This window comes from Salminus brasiliensis, chromosome 3, assembly GCF_030463535.1.
Source record: "Salminus brasiliensis chromosome 3, fSalBra1.hap2, whole genome shotgun sequence".
NCBI lineage: Eukaryota > Metazoa > Chordata > Actinopteri > Characiformes > Bryconidae > Salminus > Salminus brasiliensis.
The window spans coordinates 545,085-565,701 of record NC_132880.1 but is presented as its reverse complement, the minus strand read 5'-3'; the positions used below and the strand labels follow the sequence as shown (position 1 = coordinate 565,701).

The 20,617-nt window shown below is 38.5% G+C and overlaps 1 protein-coding gene across 1 annotated transcript; it reads right to left on the bottom strand.

The window, feature by feature from the left end:
• Nucleotides 1-1,809: 1,809 nt before the first annotated feature.
• Nucleotides 1,810-20,599, bottom strand: LOC140551017 (uncharacterized). The gene is made up of 7 exons (XM_072674386.1): nucleotides 20,084-20,599; nucleotides 18,782-19,324; nucleotides 17,292-17,954; nucleotides 14,589-16,532; nucleotides 9,535-10,244; nucleotides 8,220-8,306; nucleotides 1,810-7,357 (listed from the first exon to the last, which is right to left on the bottom strand). Exons 1-7 carry the CDS (start codon nucleotides 20,433-20,435, stop codon nucleotides 2,549-2,551), a joined length of 9,108 nt encoding a protein of 3,035 aa, XP_072530487.1. The 5' UTR covers nucleotides 20,436-20,599; the 3' UTR covers nucleotides 1,810-2,548.
• Nucleotides 20,600-20,617: the final 18 nt, after the last annotated feature.

Here is a 20,617-nt window from a genome sequence, read left to right as displayed (position 1 = left end):
CTAAATTAACTTACTTTTTTATATAAAACAATTAAACACAAAAACACACAACCTTATTTTAGAGCGTTAAGAAAAGAAGAAGTATGTTTAACAGTGGACTAACGGGAGAAATGACGTTTTTTCAAAATAAAAGTCTTTGTCGTCACGGATTATCACAGATAATTCAGACATCAGGAGACAAAACACGTAAAAATACGAATTAAACGTGATTTACCTGTAAAATAAAACATATCACATATGCCATTATGTGTGACTTTTATTTTTGAAAAGGTGTGTATCTGTCAAATGTTTAGTAGTGTGATTTTAATCATGTAAAATATATAAAACATGTGTTTGACATTTGTTTTTAAGACAAATATACTTAGTGATGTGTACAATTGTTTTAAATCAACAAAAACATTTTAAAGTATACATTTAAAATAGTCATATAGATAGATTCAAACTTTATTATTATTGCATGTATTAGTTGTACTAATAATTACATACTAATAATACTGATAGTTAGTTGTACTGACTAATAATCTGTAGTTGTACTTTTAATCATCGGGTACAACTACAGAGTTCAGAATATCATTTGCAATCTGCTGTTATGAAATGTTATGATTGTAAACATTTACAGTGTATATCTATTGTAGCGTGTACAGCACAGTGTGTATTAGTGAATGAGTCCAGTATGTGCAGTATATGTGTATATAGATTATTAGATGTTATAGATATGGGCATGTTAGACATGTTAAACATTTTAACTGTAATAGCAATAATTAAATTTTTAATTAAATTAATAACATTTCATTCAATTTGCACCAGTACTGTATATTTTAACTGGGGAGAAAAGCCTCCTGCTGTAATACCAGCGATCCTCAGGAGCATGAGCTCTTGCCTTTAACTGGCAACGACGGGTTAAGCCCAGAGATATACCGCGTTAGCATCGTTAGCACATAGAACATAAAACACAAAACTCAAGTTTAATGTTTATAGAACAGTAAATATTGCACCGTAAAGAAATAAAAACCCTGAATGGATGGTTTTGTAATAATGTGCTAAAGATGAGGTGGGATTCTGTCATCTTGATTTGAGTTAATCTTGGTCTTCTCTGTTCAGAAGATCGTTTTGTATATTGCCCAGTTTGGGAAATCCCGGCAAAGACTGAAACATAATGCTCAATAATAATCAATCATTTTAACTAAGAGAGAAACAAAATATTACACACACATAAGATTATCTACCAACCATCTACCAATCTACCACCCAACACAACAATTATCGCCGTCAAAGTATTGCCACCCAGGCCTTGTGAATAATGGTGGTTTGAGACATGTCTTAAAAAAGAAGTCACATGACTTCTGCTCAGGACATGTTTTGAACATCAGACATGCTACAACCTGTCCGATATTCGAGCTGGACAGATCGGGTGTTCTAGCACTGTGCTTTTGATTTCACTTTGGATTTGGTCTTTCATTATTGACCTTAAATAAGCTCCTTGCTGAAGGTCTACAAACAGTGTACTGAAGTGCATAAAACCTGTAGTGCCTGCAGTGCTGTGTGAGTAAAGGTATGCACTATTAAGTAATATTAGTAATAATATTTATTGGAAAAATGTAAACATGATCCCTGTTCTTTTCTAGCGTGTGATCTGTTCTTGCTGCAATCAGCCTAAAGAGTATCTTATTTTATCGTTTCAGAGTTTTATGTCCTAGGAACTGTTCTGCATAGAGGTGTGAGCCTAGACTCCAAAACCAAGAATTTACACGGCTGAACTCCCCTTTTTTTAAATCAAACTTTTGCACAAATAAGTGAAAAACAAATAAGTACAGATCATAATATTGCATTTATTGCACATATGATGCAGTTATAGAACACATAAAAAATAGGTTCCAGAGATTATGCAGATGTTTTCTAATAGCATCATATATTTCAATACTAGCTAGTACAGCCATGCCAAAGATATCCACCTGTTTACATTTCTGAATTAAATAGATTTACCTTTACAAAACAGTCATTAAAATGCTATTACTGTTATCAGTTAGGTAGTTAAAGATGTACAGATGAGAGAGAGCAGACACAAGTATACATGTTTAAGATACAACATCCATCCAACGCTTTCTTGGATTTGTCAATGCTTTTTATGATTTCTTGAACATCGAAAGAGTTAACTTCAAATATTTAACCATTGACTTTCTCCGTTAATATACTTAAAGATCAGGATCATTTTCTGAGATTTCTTACTGAGGTCTTAATGTGTTTTCCAGATGTTACATGTTTGAAAGCATGGCTTTCATTGAAGTTCTTATAAACTTATGCAGTAATTTGAAGTACAGGGTGGAGAAATTCTAAAACATCAGCTCTATCTGAGACTCATTGTAGGTGTTTTGGTGAGGTTCAGTCAGCGCACAGTAGTTACATTGATGCATCTTTAAACTTCAGGTAATCACGGTAGTACTTCTGTGAGTTTAAGACTAGTAATTGTAAATGAGTAGAACTGTTGAGTGAGAGCCAGTTTTATGGAAAGACACTCTGGACGTCAGGGATTTTCAGCATTTCAGTCCTGCTACAAATGTTTTAAGCTTTCAATAGCTTGAGCCTTACTGTAATCCCTCCATTCTTTGGGAATTTCTCCGTTTTGTATGAATTTTTTCCTGTAATGCTTTTCCAGGTCCTCCTGAAATCTGCACACAAACCATTTCCAGTATGGCATCTCTGCATGATCAGTGGTGATGTTCCATCGGGCATATTCTCCACCTGCATTTTTATAGTCTTTAAAAGAAAAGACTTTACCATTTTCACGAAAATGCAGAAGATTACTTGAAATAGCGGTTGTGCAAAACTCAATTCCAAGGTTATTTGTAAACATGAAAGACCAGCCGTTAATTCCAGAGTTGCGATGGAAACGAACATTGTGATCTACACTATGGTCTTCCAGCGTGTTGGTGCAGAGGGCTTTACAGAATGGACACTGTGCCCAGCAGCATCGACAGAGCTGCTCAGTCAGAATCTCCTCAGGCTTCTTCCTGAACATTTCCCACTTCAGGTCTGAAATGAACTGAAAGCGGTTGTTCAACTCTGGCATAATTCTTATTAGTTCTGAATTCACGACTTCTCGAAGAAAGTCGAGGTCTCTTATTTCGTTCTGCTCAAGACACGATTTCTCCTTCACCTGAAGCTCGTCTTGCAGCTTTCTAGATAAATGCTGCAGCCACACGTTGACATCTCCATCGCTGCGCTTTGCCTCGTCTGTTGCTTCACTCACAGCATCCTTCACACAACCTTCTTTGAAACTGATGTTCCTTTTGATGATTTCTAGAACTTTTCCACTTTCCTGACAAACATACTCATCAACTTTCTTTTTAATAAAACGACTGAAATATTCTTTTGGTTTTTTGATGTATTCAATGTAATTCTCAAACACTTCCTCCTCTGCCAGTGATGTCAGGATGTGTTTTTCCAGATTTGTTTTGTTTCCACTAAATGCAGGAACATCACATTTCATTTTATCACTCAGGTCAATGGCGGTTTGGTCATATGCCGCTTGCAATATTGATGCATCAAGTGTATCCACAATCAAGCGACCAAACACAGCAGTAGAGGTCGCACCATTGCAGTAGTTCTTGAAGATGTTGAAGTACTGTGTCTTCTGTCTCTCCAGGTACAGTCGTACATCGTAAGTTTCCTTAAATTCCTTATGCAGCTTAGCAAAGTGGTCGGCTGCAAAGTCACATACACTGAGACATAGGTCCACTGTGAATTCCTTTTTAAGAGTGTACTTAGAGGTTTGGGATTCATATTCTGTTACTTTGTCTTTTACAGAGGTGATTATTTCGGGAATGTAGTTACGGCTGTATCCATGTTCAACTGATTTCCCCCGAATCTGTGTCCTAATGTCCATGGCAGTGTTTCTAATGAGAACGCTTAGTGAGTTGCTATCCTCCTCTGTGAAAGCAGAGGTTCTGGACCTCCTTTCAGCTGGAGAACATTTCTCAGCTTTGATTGCACGTCCAAATGCACAAGCGTTCCTGTTTTCATCTCCCTCAACACATTCGTTTGTTGACTTCAGGTCTTCCTGGTCAGTGTCTTCTTGGTTTCTAAGACTAATGTAGTCTGAATAATTCCCTAAGGCATCAATTCTTTTGTAAATGGCCTGTTTCTGTCGCTCAGAAACAAGGGTAGGTTTATAGATCTCTGACAAGATCTGTGTTACATCAGCCCATATATTAATGTCCTCAAATGATGGAGTGTTCAGTGTCAGGTCAGTGACCCACTTGGACCAGACATCTTTGAATTCTTTCTCAAGAGCATCTTCATCAGTTTCTCTGTTTTTGAAGCAAAAGGCGAGCTCTTTACTCAGCTGAAAGAGCTTCTTTTCGTACATTTTCTTTTCAGACTCTATTTTCTGTCTCACTTTTTTCAGTCGAATAACCTCATCCAGCTTCCTCTTTGTTCCCTGTACAAGCTCATTGCAAAGTTCTGGAATCCTTATCTGAAACCTTTCTCTCCACTGGATCAGAATATCTTTGTCTTTGTCTTCATCAAAGAACTTCTTAATTGATGTCTCTACATCCATTCTTGTCTTGTTTATGCATTTCTCAATGTCCTTTTCGTTAATCTCGAAGGAATTTTCATTGGTGACTCTGTTGTGCAGTTTGTTCTCAGTTGCCAGCATGGCACTCCTCAGGCTCCATGTCCATTTACTGTACTCGTTTTCCAGTCTCCGGTACACTGCGATCTCCAGAGTGTTTCTGAAGCTAAACACAAAGTCTTCATCTAAAAGTGCGTTCCATAAACTGCTTAAACGCTCTTTGAGTTGTGAGAATGTCACACCACAGTTTGGAGAGATTTTCGAGATAATATGACCCCTTAACTCCTGAATGTTTTCGCAGTACAAAGGGTTTGGTGTTGCCATGGGTGGGCTACCCTCCCAAAGCTGGGAGAAGTATGCCACATCACTCCGCACGTCAAAAGCAATGACATCACTGAAGCATTTTGCATTACAGTCTTCTTCACTAGCGGCTAATTTTGTCATTTCGTCTAGTTTGTCCAGAAAGCGCTTTCGTCCCTCCATGTTTTTTTCTCCAGCTGTGACGTCTCCAACGTTCTGATGCACAAACATGCAGCTTGGGTTTAGTCTGACCTTCTTCATCCTCAGAAAGGCCTGAACAACAATCTGAAGGATGTCCTGCATCTCAGCAGGATTTTCTCCAAAAATGTTGATTAACGTCATGTTTCCTATCCCTACAACAAATGTAGCCAGTCCATTGTCCAGTTGTCTTGTTGACATCCCAGTAAACTCCAGAGCTCGTAATCCCTCAGTGTCAACAACAAAAACATAGTCAAACTTCAGCTCTCCCTTCATCTCCTCAGATACTTTGATCAGCTGCATGAAAGCTCCTCTGGTGCACCGTCCAGCACTGACTGCAAACTGGAGTCCGAACATGGCGTTGAGCATGGTGGATTTCCCAGAGCTCTGAATTCCCAGAACTGACAACACAAAGACTCTCTGATCTCCCAGTTTATTGATTAGTTCATCTAGAACTGCTGAAACCCAGTCCAGAGGAACATGACCTGTATCCCCATCCATCAGTTCTAGTGGCTGCCCAAATAGCATGGACTCAGCTGCAAGTTTGGGGAGAGAGACGTCCTTCATGCCTACAGCCATACATGCCTCATATATCTGACCCATCTCCCTGAAAATATGGCCGATGCCAAAAGCTGCAGCGCTCATTTTGTTTGATATTTCTTCAAGCTTTTCTTGTGCATCCTTAATTTCTTCGGATTTACCATTCTGCCCTTTTACGTCCAATACCTTTGACCAAGCTTTATCATACGCATGATGGAAGCCAGAGAGCTCGTCTGTGGTACCGTTATCTAGCAGGATCCCAAGCCATTTCAGAAAATAGCATTTCTCATTTTCGGCTGATGTCTTCAGTGTGCGAATAAACAGGTGCATCAGGTTTGAGAGTCTGAGTTTATGTTGCTGCTCACGAATCTTCTTCATTTCAGCTTGTTTTGTACTCTTTTGTGTCTCTAAGTTGGACCCTTGAAGTCGGTGTAGTTCCTTTGTTTTCTGGCACCATTCATACCAGAGCTTCCCCTGACATGGGAGAGAGGTTTCCTTAAGTTTGGACAATGCCATTCCCTCTGGCCGTGTTATTATCTGCACAGCAGCGTTCTTCCCTTTTTGACACTCCTCATCATTTTCATCCTTTGCGAGCATCTTAATTTTGCCCAGTTTTTCCAGACTAAAGGTAGAAGTGGATAATAAAACGCAATCTTTGATAATTGTTTTCAGCTCTTTAGATACTTCTGATCTATTCCTGTCTTTAAGACCTATCCTGTATTTCAGATTCCTCATTGAACCGGCCTTTAGGTTACTCTCACATAACAGGCAAACAAGTGGCTTTCTGTCTTTATAGAGCTTCTGTAGTATTTCACTTTTTGGTGTATTACCTTCTCCAGCACCAATAACCACCACATTCACAGAGGACATTTCAGTCAGGATCTCCAGCTGTTTCTCATGAGTTTCTGCATCACCGTGTAGATTACAGAACGCCACACAGTCTGAGAAATGATCAGTACTTTTCCCAGATGGGCAGTACCAGGCGATCTCCACCACTCCATCCATCAGTAGACGCTCTCTGCTGCTGCCTGGACAGTCCCTGTGGAAGAAGGTGTCGTGCTTCTCATTGATCAGGTCATTTATCAGTTCAGACTTGGACGGGAATACAGAACCAGTTCTAAAGAAGGCCACCATTGGAGTTTCTGCTTCATAAATTGGCTTGATTTTGCTGGTCGTCTCACCAGATACATCAGTGCTTTTCCAGCTCTTTCTGATCTGATGGAACGTCCACAGAGGAAACTCAACCACTCTTGTAAAGGGATCTGGCACAAGTAGAGGAAGAGCGTACTGACACTGTGAAAGCTTCGTCACTATCAGCTGCTTTAGGAAACTATCTGAGCAGTATAACACTGCCATCTGAACATCCATGGGGTGAATAGAACATTCCTGTGTCTGTTCTTCAGCAGACACTGACTTCAAGAAATCTTCAAAGGTGTCTTCTTCCTTTTTGATGACGGTACCAGACTGAGTGTGATCGACCTCTGTTTCTTTAATGGGAATGGATCTTGCTCTGTAGTCCATCAGCAGCAGCCTCTGTAAGAAAGTCTGAGCCAGGTCTTTCTCTGCACATGGTTCCTGCCAAGGTAGCGGCTGCACAGTTATTTGAAGAACATCTGCAGGTTTTAACTTCTGTTTTTCTCTTTTTAGATATAGTCTTGTAAAGAGCTGCTCTGTTTTGTCCAAAGGTGCAGCTTTTTCTTCACAGGGTTGTTGACTGTCTTCTGTTCTAAGTTCTATGTTATCCCCCTGCAAGACAGTTTCATTTTTAATATTTTTCACTGTATTTATAATTATCAATGTAACACAATGCACAAGTTATAAAATGTCAAAAAAGTAAAGAAAAAACTATCGATGCTGTAATGTTACACAATACCTTCAACTGATAACTGTATTGAATTACAATGAACCTGATTTGTGTAGAATGTATTTTATCAACGTTCAGATAAGGGCATATGGTTGTCTATTGTATTTGTGCAGATTTTTACTGATGACTGATCTACTAGAATGTAGACCAGTCACGGCTAGTATCTTACATGCAATATCAGAATCAGAATCAAAGCCAAGTATGTTCACACACAAGGAATTAGTTTCTGGCTGTTAGTGTCTCTCTACTATTAACAGTATACAGCTCCTCTACATATCATTTACAGACAATACACAATACTGGTACTGCATATTATGAAAATAGATGTGTGTACAGTATTGCATTGCATTAGAAAAAATAATGAAACTGTGAGGAAGTGAAGTTCTGATATCCATGCAAGGATCAATAACATTTAAATGTAGCTTTATTTAAAAGGCATTATTCAAATCAAGCACCATATGCTAATATGGTGCTCATTCAGTTCATCCCTCCTGTGATTTTATGATGCTACCAATAAAGTTGAGTATAAAACTGTATTATATGAGGTTGAAGAAAATATGTGTTTGATTGCTGAAAAGGAAGGACAGTCTATTCAGGTCAAATTAACTGTACTATAAAGGTGAAATTCTATTATACTCATCTGCTGAGGTATTCACAAGTGAACATGATTAGATTTAATTATTAATTTCCCAGATCATTATTTATGTGGATGTGTGGAGTTGCAGTTTGTAATATGGGACTCACTGAGGAAAGATTTTGTTTTTTCACTAGGCCCATGGCAAGCTGTGGCAATGACTTCAAAGTCTGTAGAAATCCAGGTTTTTGTGGGACCTAGAAAAGTATTAAAAAAACAAGATTTAATACATAAAGATAAAGACATACATTGTTGTTGTCCGGGATGCATCATTGTATTGGCATCCTATCAGTAACAGATATTTTATTCAGAATAAATGAATGCAGTGAGGCAAATGCATAGATTTCGTTGATAAAACTGTGGGTGAGGAAGCTGATATTGGACAGTGTATTTACTGTACCCCTGAGGATCAGAATGGTGCTACACTAGTCTACTGTACACAACATTTAAAATAATATTTATTCATTTTATTGAATCTGTAGCTTTATAAATGTTGTGTTCTTTGTAGTGCAGAATAGTCCAATTTCTATATTATGTATATGTATATGTATATATGTATAAATATTTCTTTATCAGAATCAGTAAATATGTTAATTAGAATATCAGCACCTGCCTCTAATCCCATTATGTCTTGGGGATGTCTTTGATCCAGCATCATGCTTTGCCCCACTATTAACATTCAGCATATCTAGCTTTCTTACTTCTGCTTTAGTGTGACAATCTGAAGTAATATATATATATATATATATATATATACATATATATATATATATATATATATATATATATATATATATATATATATATATATATGTATATAGCTGGAATGTTTGCCTTAAAAGCATTTTTGTGCCGTTTTCTTGGTAACTTTATTTTAGTTTCACATGGAAGATGTTTAAAATGTTTTGTCAACTTCTGCTGCCAAATGTGAAAATTGTCTGTTTATAAAACAAACACAGTTAGATCCTGCTTATTGTAGCCAGTACTGGTACAGACCTCTTATTAGGAGTTTTACTACATTAGACGTATTACATGAATCTGACATTGTAAAAGCATGTATCTCTTTTTTTATATCTGTTCTCTATCTGTATAAACTGATCATTGCATGCAGATTGGAATTCCCCCTGTCCAGAACAGTAAAGTGTATCTAATGTTTTATTGAAAATGAAAAATTAGACAAATAATGGAAGTACGAAAACAAATAACATATAAGTTCTGAAATGCAAAGCTATTCTAAAGTAAAACTTTGTATCTGCAGCCAAAAAATAGAGGAACATATACAAATCACAAACTTGTGCAAAATGACAAGAAGTCTTTTCAGTGAAGTAAGGGATTAGGTTAAAGTTAAATACCTTATACATCAGCTGTTTGGTGCAGGAGTTTATGCAAATGTGGATGATGCTAAATGAGTAAGAAACTACTTGCCTTTGGTTTTTCTGTTGTTGGTTTGCTGGCTATAGCATCAGTCTTACCCTGTTGCAGCTGAGAATTATTGGCTGATAAAATAACACTTTGATGGCTCTTAGAGTCTTGGAGGTCTTTCCTGAAGCGTGAAGCTGTGTTGTACATCTCTACAGTGTAGCAGCGCCGATTGTTCTCAGAGACCATCTGATCAATTTTCTCCAGTAGTGTTTTTATCTCCGGTTGGTTGTTCATGCTCTTGCTGCAGGTGTAGTATCTGCCTCCACACTTCTTTACCAGCTGCTCTAGAACAGGGTTTTTCTTCAGTTCATCTATGACTTCATCACCATCCTCCTCTCCCTCGTAGGTGAAGAGGATCATCACCAAAGGTAGCACAGCTTCACCAAACGTTCTCTGCAGCCATTCTAGTCCCACCTTATCAGTGTCTGTAAACTGACGCAGTTGAAGCACAAAGACAAAGGCATGGATTTCATTTTCACTGACGAGACGAACAATGGTCTGGTCCACTGAGTCCAGGTACAGTTCATTGTCTTGCAGGTCTTGTATGTTGATGATATTGATGCTGCATCCTGATATCTTCCTTAATTCTGGACCAGTCTGTGAGAAATCAGCATTGTCTGCAGTGGGTGGCCCAAGCAGGAGGTTCTCGTCTCCAAAGTGGACTGCAGAGCTGTTTCCAAACAGCATCACAGTGAGATCTTTGACTTTCTGATCTGGAATATAACCCATACAGATGTTATAAATACAGAACTCTATTAAGGAACATGTGATGATTCTTCTGACTAGTTATATATGTATATATTCTTACCCATCTTGTTCGATTTGACGATTCAGGTCAGTTTTTGTTCACTTCATCCTTCTTGCCAGCTTGGGGAGTGCCTTTCTCTTTGTTTCATCCTCTAGGATGAACAATCTCTGAGTTATTTCTTAGCATTTATACATTTGTTTATTTGTGTTTGGGTAAAACAATTGTAAAGTTTTTGACTTTTGTTACATTGAAAAGTAATGTTAGTAGTTACATAAAAAAACAAAGCAATCCAGCTTTCCAGAGTTATTCTTATGTTAAGAATTAAGGTTAAACCTGGCCTCCACAGCTTCATTCAAATGTATGGGCTTATATTATATATTAGAAGTGCCTTTTGTATCATTTTCATTTTCAACATTGAAATACTTTCACACTGAAGACATTTAACCATTCTTTAGCTTTTGAAAATGTGTCTCACTGGTGCCGACTGTGGAAAATGTCTGTTAATGACATAACATCACAATAAGACTCTTATCAGAATAAAAGTATAGTAAATACTGGTATAGCTGGTAAATTATTATTTAAACATAGGATTTATGTGAATGTACCCCATCCAGGACAGTAATGTTTACCTCTTTTTATTGAAACAGTTATTGACATTTCTATGGTGTGGCTTAATGGGAAATGTCTCATTACAATGACCAGAAAACAATACTCTCCATTGTTTCTATGATAAAAAAAAACTCCAGGCTGGTTGGTTGGTTAATTAAGAATAACATATAAACATAATACCTGACATTATCGTCAAATTAAACATGCTAATGTGAAGATCAGCAATAATGCAATATAAGGTATGAAAGATATGAAAAGTAAGATATGAAATAATGATAATTCTGTCCTTTTTTATTATTCATTAATATTCTAATGTAATCCATTCCAGCATGGTAAAAACCACAACTGTGCTGCATGTACAATGTGAGAGGACAAACAAACAGGCAGCACAGATTATATGCAGTAGAGTACATTTGCCTCCTTAAGTCTCATAAATAACCTTTCATTCTGAGCTTCACCCAATGTATTTTAGTCTCCCCATACAATAATCTATACTTTCATGCAATCCTATTTCAGCTTGGTTTGGACTTAAAAAGATGTAAAGTATAGAAATGTCAATTAAATGAATAAAAGCCAACCTGGGTACAGGGACGTTTCAGTCTTCTCTTGTTGTGTTTTGCTGCTCACTGTCTTCTACAGGAAATGAAAGTGGTTTCTGTGTGTATGTAGGGCGTCAGACAGACTTCCATGAAATCACATGACTTGGTTAAGAATGTCTTGCACACAATCCTGTTACAGCAGGACTGGTAACTTTAAAAAAAGACCTTTGATTCAGTATTAATGTGTAGATACGTTACTATGTTGGGAAGCAGCTCTTATTGTCAGTACTGTAATCTCAAGCACTTTGCAGCACTTGGCAAATATCACCATATTACAATATCACCTTATCACAATATGGATAAAGTGAGGCATGACAGCTGCTTGGTTGAGCACACCTCTTTTTAGTCCCACATTAACAGGCATGATGTCATATCACAGACTTAGATACAATCTTTAGAGCTATATTCTAACTTTTCTAGTTTTTCTGCTGTTAGAATTGAATTTAAGAAAGTGTGAGTGGAGTGACAGGGGTTAGCCAGCAGAGCAGATTTTAATCTGAATACAGGAGAACCTGAAGACAAATCAGTCATTCTAGCTCCACAGAAATATGTAGGATATGTGCAGGGTGCAGATTGCGAGGTCTGTTGATTATTTGTAAAACCTGTACTGTACACTGGTCTGGTTTCTTTTTTGCATGTCACCATAAACAGTGACCATAACAGCAGCGCCAGCACACTCTTGTACCTCATTGGTTATTTTGGTCTCATAGTAACAGGAGAAGGAGCGTTTTGAGAGAGTTTGGTGTGTATCATCTATAGCATCTTAGCAAGCTCACATGTTGGGTTGTATTTGAAGATTGCTGATCTTTGTTGTCATAATATCTGCAGAAATTAGTCTGATAAAATGTGCTGATAATGCAGTAAAATCTCTCATGCTCTTATCCAAAGCCACTTACAAGGTTACTTGTATTACAGAGGAGGGCCAATGGAGTGTTAGGAGTCTTGCCCAATGACTCTTATTGGTGTAGTGCAGTATAGCCACCCAGACCAGGAATCCAACCCCAGTCTCCTACATGGTGTGATCAGTGGCAGGTAGTGGTGTTATTTGTTGCGCCATACCAACCAGAGTCTTTGATCTCTCTCTTTAAACTCGTCTAAACGTTTTCTCATTTCCTCTGTCTTGAGGTCTTTGTTCTCTCAGTTCTCCTAGTTCTTCTCTCTCTCTCTCTCTCTCTCTCTCTCTCTCTCTCTCTCTCTCTCTTTCTCTCTCTCTCTCTCTCTCTCTCTCTCTCTCTCATTCTCTTCTATCTCCTCCATTCTCTTCTTCAGGATTCTCTGCTGTTAATTTTTCCCTTTCCACCCACTAGAACATCTTATTAGTTTAGCTCTTAATGTCCAAATACAGGGTCTCTAAGGATCTCTCCAATCTGGATGATGATCTTCTTTCCAATTATTTTCACAGAATGTTTTTTTCTAGAAAACATCTGTCCCGCTTCCAGCACCAGCAGGAACACTTATGGACCTGGAGCTGCCATGGAGATGCATTTGGTGAAATTTGTAGGTAAATTAACACGTTTTGATGAACTTCTTGATCTGGACACCCTGTAGCTATGCACCTCAGTTTCTAAAGCTGTGTTCAGTGTATCTGTAACTTAGTTACTCTTCACCACCAGGGGGAGACAAAGTACACAATTACTGTACCAGAGTGAAAGTACAGATAATCTTTGCTAGATGTTACTTGAGTAAAAGCAAAGGCCTTTGATATTGAAGCATAATTCAAATACAACAGTACTGCATACATTTTAAAAATGTTTTATTCTATAATTCTATTTCATGCATTTGGCAAGACACATGACAAATAGTTTATTACATTTCAGTATATCAGAATGAGCTCCACGTTAGAGCAATGAGCCATGGCCCACACTGGAGGAAGTAGCAGAGTATAAAGTAGGATGCTTTACTCTGAAGTGTAGAAAGAAATTAATCATGCTTATGATTGAAAGCCTTACCACATTATCTGTCAAACATGGTGGAGGCTGTGGAGGCTGCTTCTCCTTCTGTTGACATTGATTGGTTTGTAGAAGGGCCTATGTCGGCAGCTTAACAGATGTTAATCTACAGTTACAGTAGACGCATATACACACAAAGGGTAGTCGAATTTTATTGTTTAATGGGTAATTATAGCCTGCCTCCTGTAATTCGTCCAAAAGTCTGAACCATCCAAAAAGTGTTTTACAAACAAAACAAACCACAGTTCAGTTGACCAAGACCACCTGTCAGACCAAGTTTTGGCCCTTTGGACTGGACCTTTCACACCTGCTATTTTGGTTTGGACCAAACTGAAAAGTCAGAAAGTCCAGAACAAACAAGGTAGGTGTGAAAACACCCTAACTGTCCTTATGTCTTGGTTAAGCATTAGAGACAAGGGAGGTAGAACATAATTACTTACTAATATAATAAGTTTTACACATGTTACGTGGTGCTTGTTAGCTGATTTTTCAGTAAAGCTTAATATTTCAGATCTTCAATTCAAAGCATTTAAAGGAAAATTAGTCCTGTCTATTTACTTTTGTATTTTTATGAGCTTGTTTTACTCTACTAGATCATAGAGACAGCTTACAACTGAATGAATAGTAGACAGTTTTTAATATCAGATACAAAGACTTTTAGGAGATGGACCACACCCCAACTCCTTCTCTTCTCTATATAAACCCTCCACTCTCACTCCATCTTTGGGTAAACAACATATTTCAGCATTATAACATTCATCCTTACAGCTGTTCCTCCGAACAGGTTCAGTAATATAACAACTTTAAACTGTCTGAGAAAAATGTTTTTACTTTTGCATAATGTATCTTACATTCGTTCACTTAAAAATGATATGCAAAACATGTAAAAATATAAATGCATTTTGGAGATTATGTAATTTTCTAACCATGTGTATGATAATCATAGATTTCTCTTTCTCTAGTTTTGTCTTGCAGTTCTTCTTTTCATTGCGTCACAATTTCATGATGAATGGACAATAAAAATGCTTCAAAGAATTTTTCCTTCTGTAAAATTGTCATTTTTGGAGGCAGCATTTGTACAAGGAAAAGATGGAGCTTAATTGGAAATAAATCATTACTAGTTGAGCTGGACTTAGACTTATTGGATTACACACTTCTTGTGATGTTTTATCTTGTCAAGTTCTGCCCGTAAGACATTGATTTCATCTGCTTTCAGGCCCTCAGTGAGTTTATACAGTCTCTCCAAAACTTCATAATCTTTTTGATGGTCTTGAATCAGCTCTTGGATGTGTTTGTCTTTTCTGTCTCTGAACTCATTGAACTGTTCAGCCTTCTTCCTGGCTTCGTCCTCATATTTAGTCTTCATTTCTTTCATTTTCTGATCAAAGTCGTTTTTCATTTCCTCATATTTTCTTTCCTTCTCTCTGATAGCTTGATCTTCTCTCTCTCTCTTCTTTCTCTCCTCCTGCCGTTCTCTCTCTATCTCCTCTCTGAGTTCCTGCAGTTTCTGTCTTTCCTCTTCTCTTCTTTTTTCATCCTCCTCTTTCCTTTTCTCCCACTCTTCCACCTTTGTTTGCTCCAGTTCTTCCTTCTTTTTGATCATCTCTGTTTCCACTGCTTGTTTCTGCTCCTCGTACTCTCTCACTTTTTGCAAATTCTCTTTTTTCCCTGCTTCTCTCCACTGCCATTTCTCCTCCTCTCTCCTCTGTCTTTCTTCTTCTCTCTCCTTTTCAAATTTCTCTCTCATTTTTTCTTGTTCTTCTTGTATTGCTCTGAGCTCCTTTGCATGTTCCAGTTTTCTTAGACGGTCTTTTTCCTCTCGTTCTTTCATCTGTTTTCTCTTCTCCTCCTCCCATTCTCTCTGTTGGCGTTTGAGATCCTCTTGTATCTCTTTCTTCCCACATTCAGCCGCTTTGATTTTTCTCTCCCAGCTGCTTCTCTCATCTTCTTCAAGCTGTCTCCTTCTTTGCTCCTCCAGATCTCTCCTTTTAAGCTCTTCCTCCTGCCTCTTCCTCAGCTCATCCAGGGCAGACGTCTGCTCCGTTCGGAGTTTCTCTTTTTCTTGTTTGTATCGCTCTTCTCTCTTTTTATCCTCTTCATCTCTGTTCTTCAGCTGTTTTTCAAAATCTGCTTTCTGCTTTTTATTCTCGTTTTCCAGATCTTCAATTCTCTGCTGCCATTTCTTCATTTGCTTTTGTTCTTCTTCTGATCTCACCATGTCTTCCATCTCCCGCTTCTTCCTCTCTGCTTCATTTTTTTCCTCAAACTCTTTTTGGAGAGCTTCCATCTTTTCTCTGAACTTTCTCTCCATCTTCTGTTTTTCTTTCTCAGCCCTCAGTTTTTCCTCCTCCAGTCTCTTCTTCATCTGTTCGATTTCAGTGCTGTATTTGGCTTGCAGTTTCTGCTTTTCAGCTTCAATCTCTTTCTCTCTCTCTTTCAGAAGTTCTTCCATTTTCTTTTTGATGGACATTTCTGCCTCCTGGAACATTTCGTTGGTGAAGTATCGACCTGAGTTTGATTTGATCAGAGTTTCTACCTGTCTTAACAGTTCAGAAACTTGGGTGCAATCTTGACTTTGTCTGTTATCAAACGTTAGGAACCTGTTTCCACAGTCTCTGATCAGCTTTTTGATTTTATTGTCACCGTTTTGTATGTACTGCTCTATGGTCTGGTTTCTCAGATCATCTCCTCGGGTGAACAGCACTATGCTGAACTTTGCAGCCTGTGGACCAAATATCTTTTTTATCAGATCCAAAGTCTCTACTTCTTCTTTGGTACTTCTTCCAACACTCAGCACTATGATGAAAGCGTGGGGTCCGGGTGCTGACAGTGAGATGCACTTCACAATGTCTTCTGTTACTTCTTCATTGGACAGTGTGGTGTCGAAGAGTCCTGGAGTGTCAATAACAGCAACTGTCCTCCCGAGAACTTTGCCAACTGCTTTCTGTGAAATACTTGTCACAGAAACCATACTAGCTTCACTCAAGAAAACGTCTTTGCCCAGGATGTTGTTTCCTGTTGCACTCTTCCCACTTCCTGTTTTTCCTATGAGCACCATCCTCAAGCAAGTTGAATCCAGTGGCTCATCTTCATAACCTGAAAATGAGAGCAGAAATTAAAAATGGGATGTCTTACAAGATCTGGAAAACCACCAAAAGTGTCATATAGAAGGTTTGAAAAAATTAAGCTGATCAGGAAAGGCAAACAGACATTAAAGAAGAAACCAGAACAAATGAGCTATTGCTGTTCTCAGAACAATGGACCGATCCCTCCAGAGCTCAGACTTCAACACCACTAAAAGTGTTTGGGAAGCCTCGGGTGATAAGAAGTAAAACATTTTCCAACATGAAAACATCTTGAAAACACTGAAAGCAACTGAAAGAACAGAGGATGTGATAAAGGTAAATGGTAGACTTACAAAACACTTAAATATTTGATATTTGAAGATTCGGTGTCAGTATTTAATAAACATATGCTTTCTGTTTTTTTTTCGCTAATCCTGAAAAAAAATGAATAATGTTTTAATGGACATTTTGACTGGAGATTAAATAAATGCAGATTGATCTCTGCTTAGAAATATACAGAACTGTATATTTAAATATATATTTTACACTATCAATGACATCATTAATGACAGCAATCAACAAAAAATGCAAAATCCAGAAATAATAAAATCAATGTCCATTAAATTAAATGCTGAAATAAATTTGATTAAAAGATACAGCAGATACTTATTTCCAGGATTGAGCTAATTAACAACAAAGACATGGAACAACTTTCCATGATCTTTACCATGGATTTCGGTAATTGTGGAACTGACTGTATCTTAGTAACTTAGCAAATGGAAGGGCCTACCTTCTAACTGGAGTTTTCCCTTTAATTCATGGATTTTCTTCTGCATTGAGCTCAGCTCCCCCTGAAGATCTCGATAGACTCTTTCCTCTTGAGCTTTTACATACATGTAAAGAGAATATGGCTTTGTTCTAGCTGTTTTCTCAATTTCGTCCAAAAGCTCTGGAACTTGTTTGGGGTTTTTTCCTGCTTTAGTTTCCACTATTCTGTATCTTTGTCCGTAAATGTCCGCAGGCTTTCTTGTAATTTTGCTGTGTTCTATAAAATCTGTCATGGTGCTGCGAACAGTGTGCTCTGTGGTGAAAAGAACCATTAAATGATCGCTGACTTTTGAGCTGAAGATGTTCTGGATCTTCTCCATTTCTCTTTTATCTTCATCAGTAAGAGGACCAACAGGAACAACGAAGAGAAAAGCGTGAACTCCCGAATCACAGAGAGAGACACAGTGGAGAGTCTCCTGCATCACCTCCTCCTCTGAGAGCTGAGAGTCGTAGAGAGCTGGAAGCTCCACCAGGGTGATCAGGCATCCACACACTTCTCCCTCCCTCCTCACACACACTGAGCTGGACTCTGGTCTGAGCTCTCTCCGACCCAGTATGAGACCTGATATAGAGGACTTCAGCTCTCTGTTACTTCCACACAGGACCAAGTTTAGCCTCGGAGAACCTGAAAGAGAAAATAGTTGGCACTGTGGGTCAAGCTGAGAGAGGCTGTAAGGTGGAGAGACACTGTTTACGTTTACGTTTATGCTCTTATTCAGACCTCTTACATGTAAATTATGTTACACAGGTAGAACAATGTAGAGTTAGGAGTCTTGCCCAAGGTCTCTTATTGGTGGTGTGTTTGCCTGTCTATGTAATAGATACCTAGTCTGCCACTGGAAAAGCAGTAATGTTACCCAGTAAAACACTCAATAAGTGCCCTAAAACAGCCACAATTGCCAAGACAGTTCCTCAGGTGTTCTTCAGGTGCTGACCCACTAAAGCTTGGGGTACACTATGGGACTTATCCTAACACAAATGGAGAGCATCTCACACTCAGCTTTAGGCTTGAACAAAAGAAATACTTAAGTATTTAATTCAGTGTAAAACTGAATGTTACTCACCATCAGAAGTTTTGCCACTCTGTGTTAATCTCTGGAACCAACCTCCAATTCCTAACCCACTTTGAGATCTGATATGGGGGACTTCAGAACTTCTAGGTCCTCCTGCTGTTTATGGAATATGAATAGTATATGAGGGGCAAGAACTACTTTCATGACAAGAATGGCATTTTAAAGAATATAACTACTAATAAAAATAACAATAATAATACTAATAACTTTAGTAATGATTTAGTTGTATGTAAATTCCAAGAACTGTACTTACATTTTCCTTGGATGTTAAATTCCCTTGGGGAAGTAGTTTTCTTTTCTCTCACTGGTTGTTCAGAGACTCTTTGTGGTCTTTGTTGATGCTGCTGTTGTTGTTTTGCTAGTACATCTTCAGACTCACAGTATGCTGCTTTATTCTCTTCAACAATCTTCTCCATCATTTCCAAGAGATCAGAACGACTGCATTCACTGCTAAACTTAAAATGCCTGCTACTGCATTCAGCAATGATCTGAGAGATGTTCTCATCAACTGGATCTTCACTGCAGACTGACTGCCGCCTCTGTGTTGTTACCACTAGGGTGTGTTTGTGAGGCTCCTCAGACAGAGAAAATAAGATGTGATACAGTCTGTCTTTGTCTGCCTCAGTGAAGTTGTCTGGATGCAGGACCAGCACTAGAACATGAGGTCCAGGAGAACACAGGGATACACACTCTCTCACTCTCTGATTCAGTTCCTCTGGAGAGAGGTGAGGGTCAAACAGGTGAGGTGTGTTGATGAGGATGATGTATCTGCCCTCCACTGTTCCTCCAGCTCTCTCACTGTGCTGCCCCACTGAAGGAGGAGGAAGTTTGGTATCAAACATGTCTCTGCCCAGGATGAAGTTCCCCACACTGCTGGTCTTAGAGCTGCTCTTCCCCAGCAGAACCATCCTTATTGCAGAGGCTGTAAAATTAATACAAAATATAATGCAAATGTAAAGCATTTAACGTTTATTGTTTATGTAGTGCTGTTGATGAATATGAAATATCAAGATTTGATTACATCGGTTATTTATGATCTGGTGCTTGTCCCTGTGCATTTGATTTTATTATTTCTGTGCAATTGAAAGAGTACATTTGGTATGGATCAGCCCCTCCGCACTTGATGGCGATGGTCAAAAGCCGACCCGCACCAAGAGCCCTTCCAGCTTCAAGTAGATCCACAGAAGACTTTTTACTTTTTACTGTCCTGCACCGAAGTGGTGGAACGAGCTTCCTCTGGGTGTCCGAACAGCAGAGTCCAACACTCACTGTCTTCAAACCCAGACTGAAGACTCTCCTCTTCTGAGAGTACTCAGGCGAAGAGAAGAGTACTATGGTCTCCATATTGACTTGTGTTTAGTAGAGTCTAAGATTAGAGGATCTTTAAATTATTAGTCTATTTAAAGTAGCTGAGGTTTTTCTTGGGTAAATAGCAAAGCACTTAGTCGCTCTGGAGAAGAGCGTCTGCTAAATGCCTTTAATGTAAATGTAATGTATATGTAGGTATATTTCTGCAGCCATTTCAGTAACAAAAATGTAGTTAGACAGTCCTGAAAGAATCATTTTAATACACAAAATATTTGCACAGCACTCTAGAGTTTGGACCACACCTCACATGCAACTGGTTAATACATCAAACTATAGGGAATGTGAAAGAAAGCATTGGAAAGTTAAAGTTTACCTTTTTGTTTTGGATTTTCCAACCCCCTCTTCGTGCCGTCACTTTTATCACTGGATGTGTTTGCTGGTTTAGTGAAGTGGGCTTGGCCTCTTCCAAGTACTGCAGGGCGCTCATCTCTTCTCGCTAACAACGGTGCTTTAAGTAATTTGTTTATTTCGCAGGTCAAGTGGTCTCCTCCATTCTCCCTAACCACCTCGTCTACCTTCTTCAAAAGCTGATTCACTTGATTTTTGTTAAATGTACATATGTCCTGGCATCTGTACTGTTTCAGATTATTATTATTAATGAATAAAGACAAGGGGAAACTCAAACCATGGTCTTCCCCTGTAGTCACCACTACTGTGTATTTCATGGACGTTGGGCTGTAAGTGTTCAATATTGTTCTAATTCTGTCGTGATCATGCTGTGTGAAGTTCTCTGACTGGAGAACCAGTAAAAACACATGAGGTCCAGGAGAACACAGAGACACGCTCTCTCCGACTCTCTGGGTCAGTTTTTCTGGAGAGAGTTGAGGGTCAAACAGGTCAGGTGTGT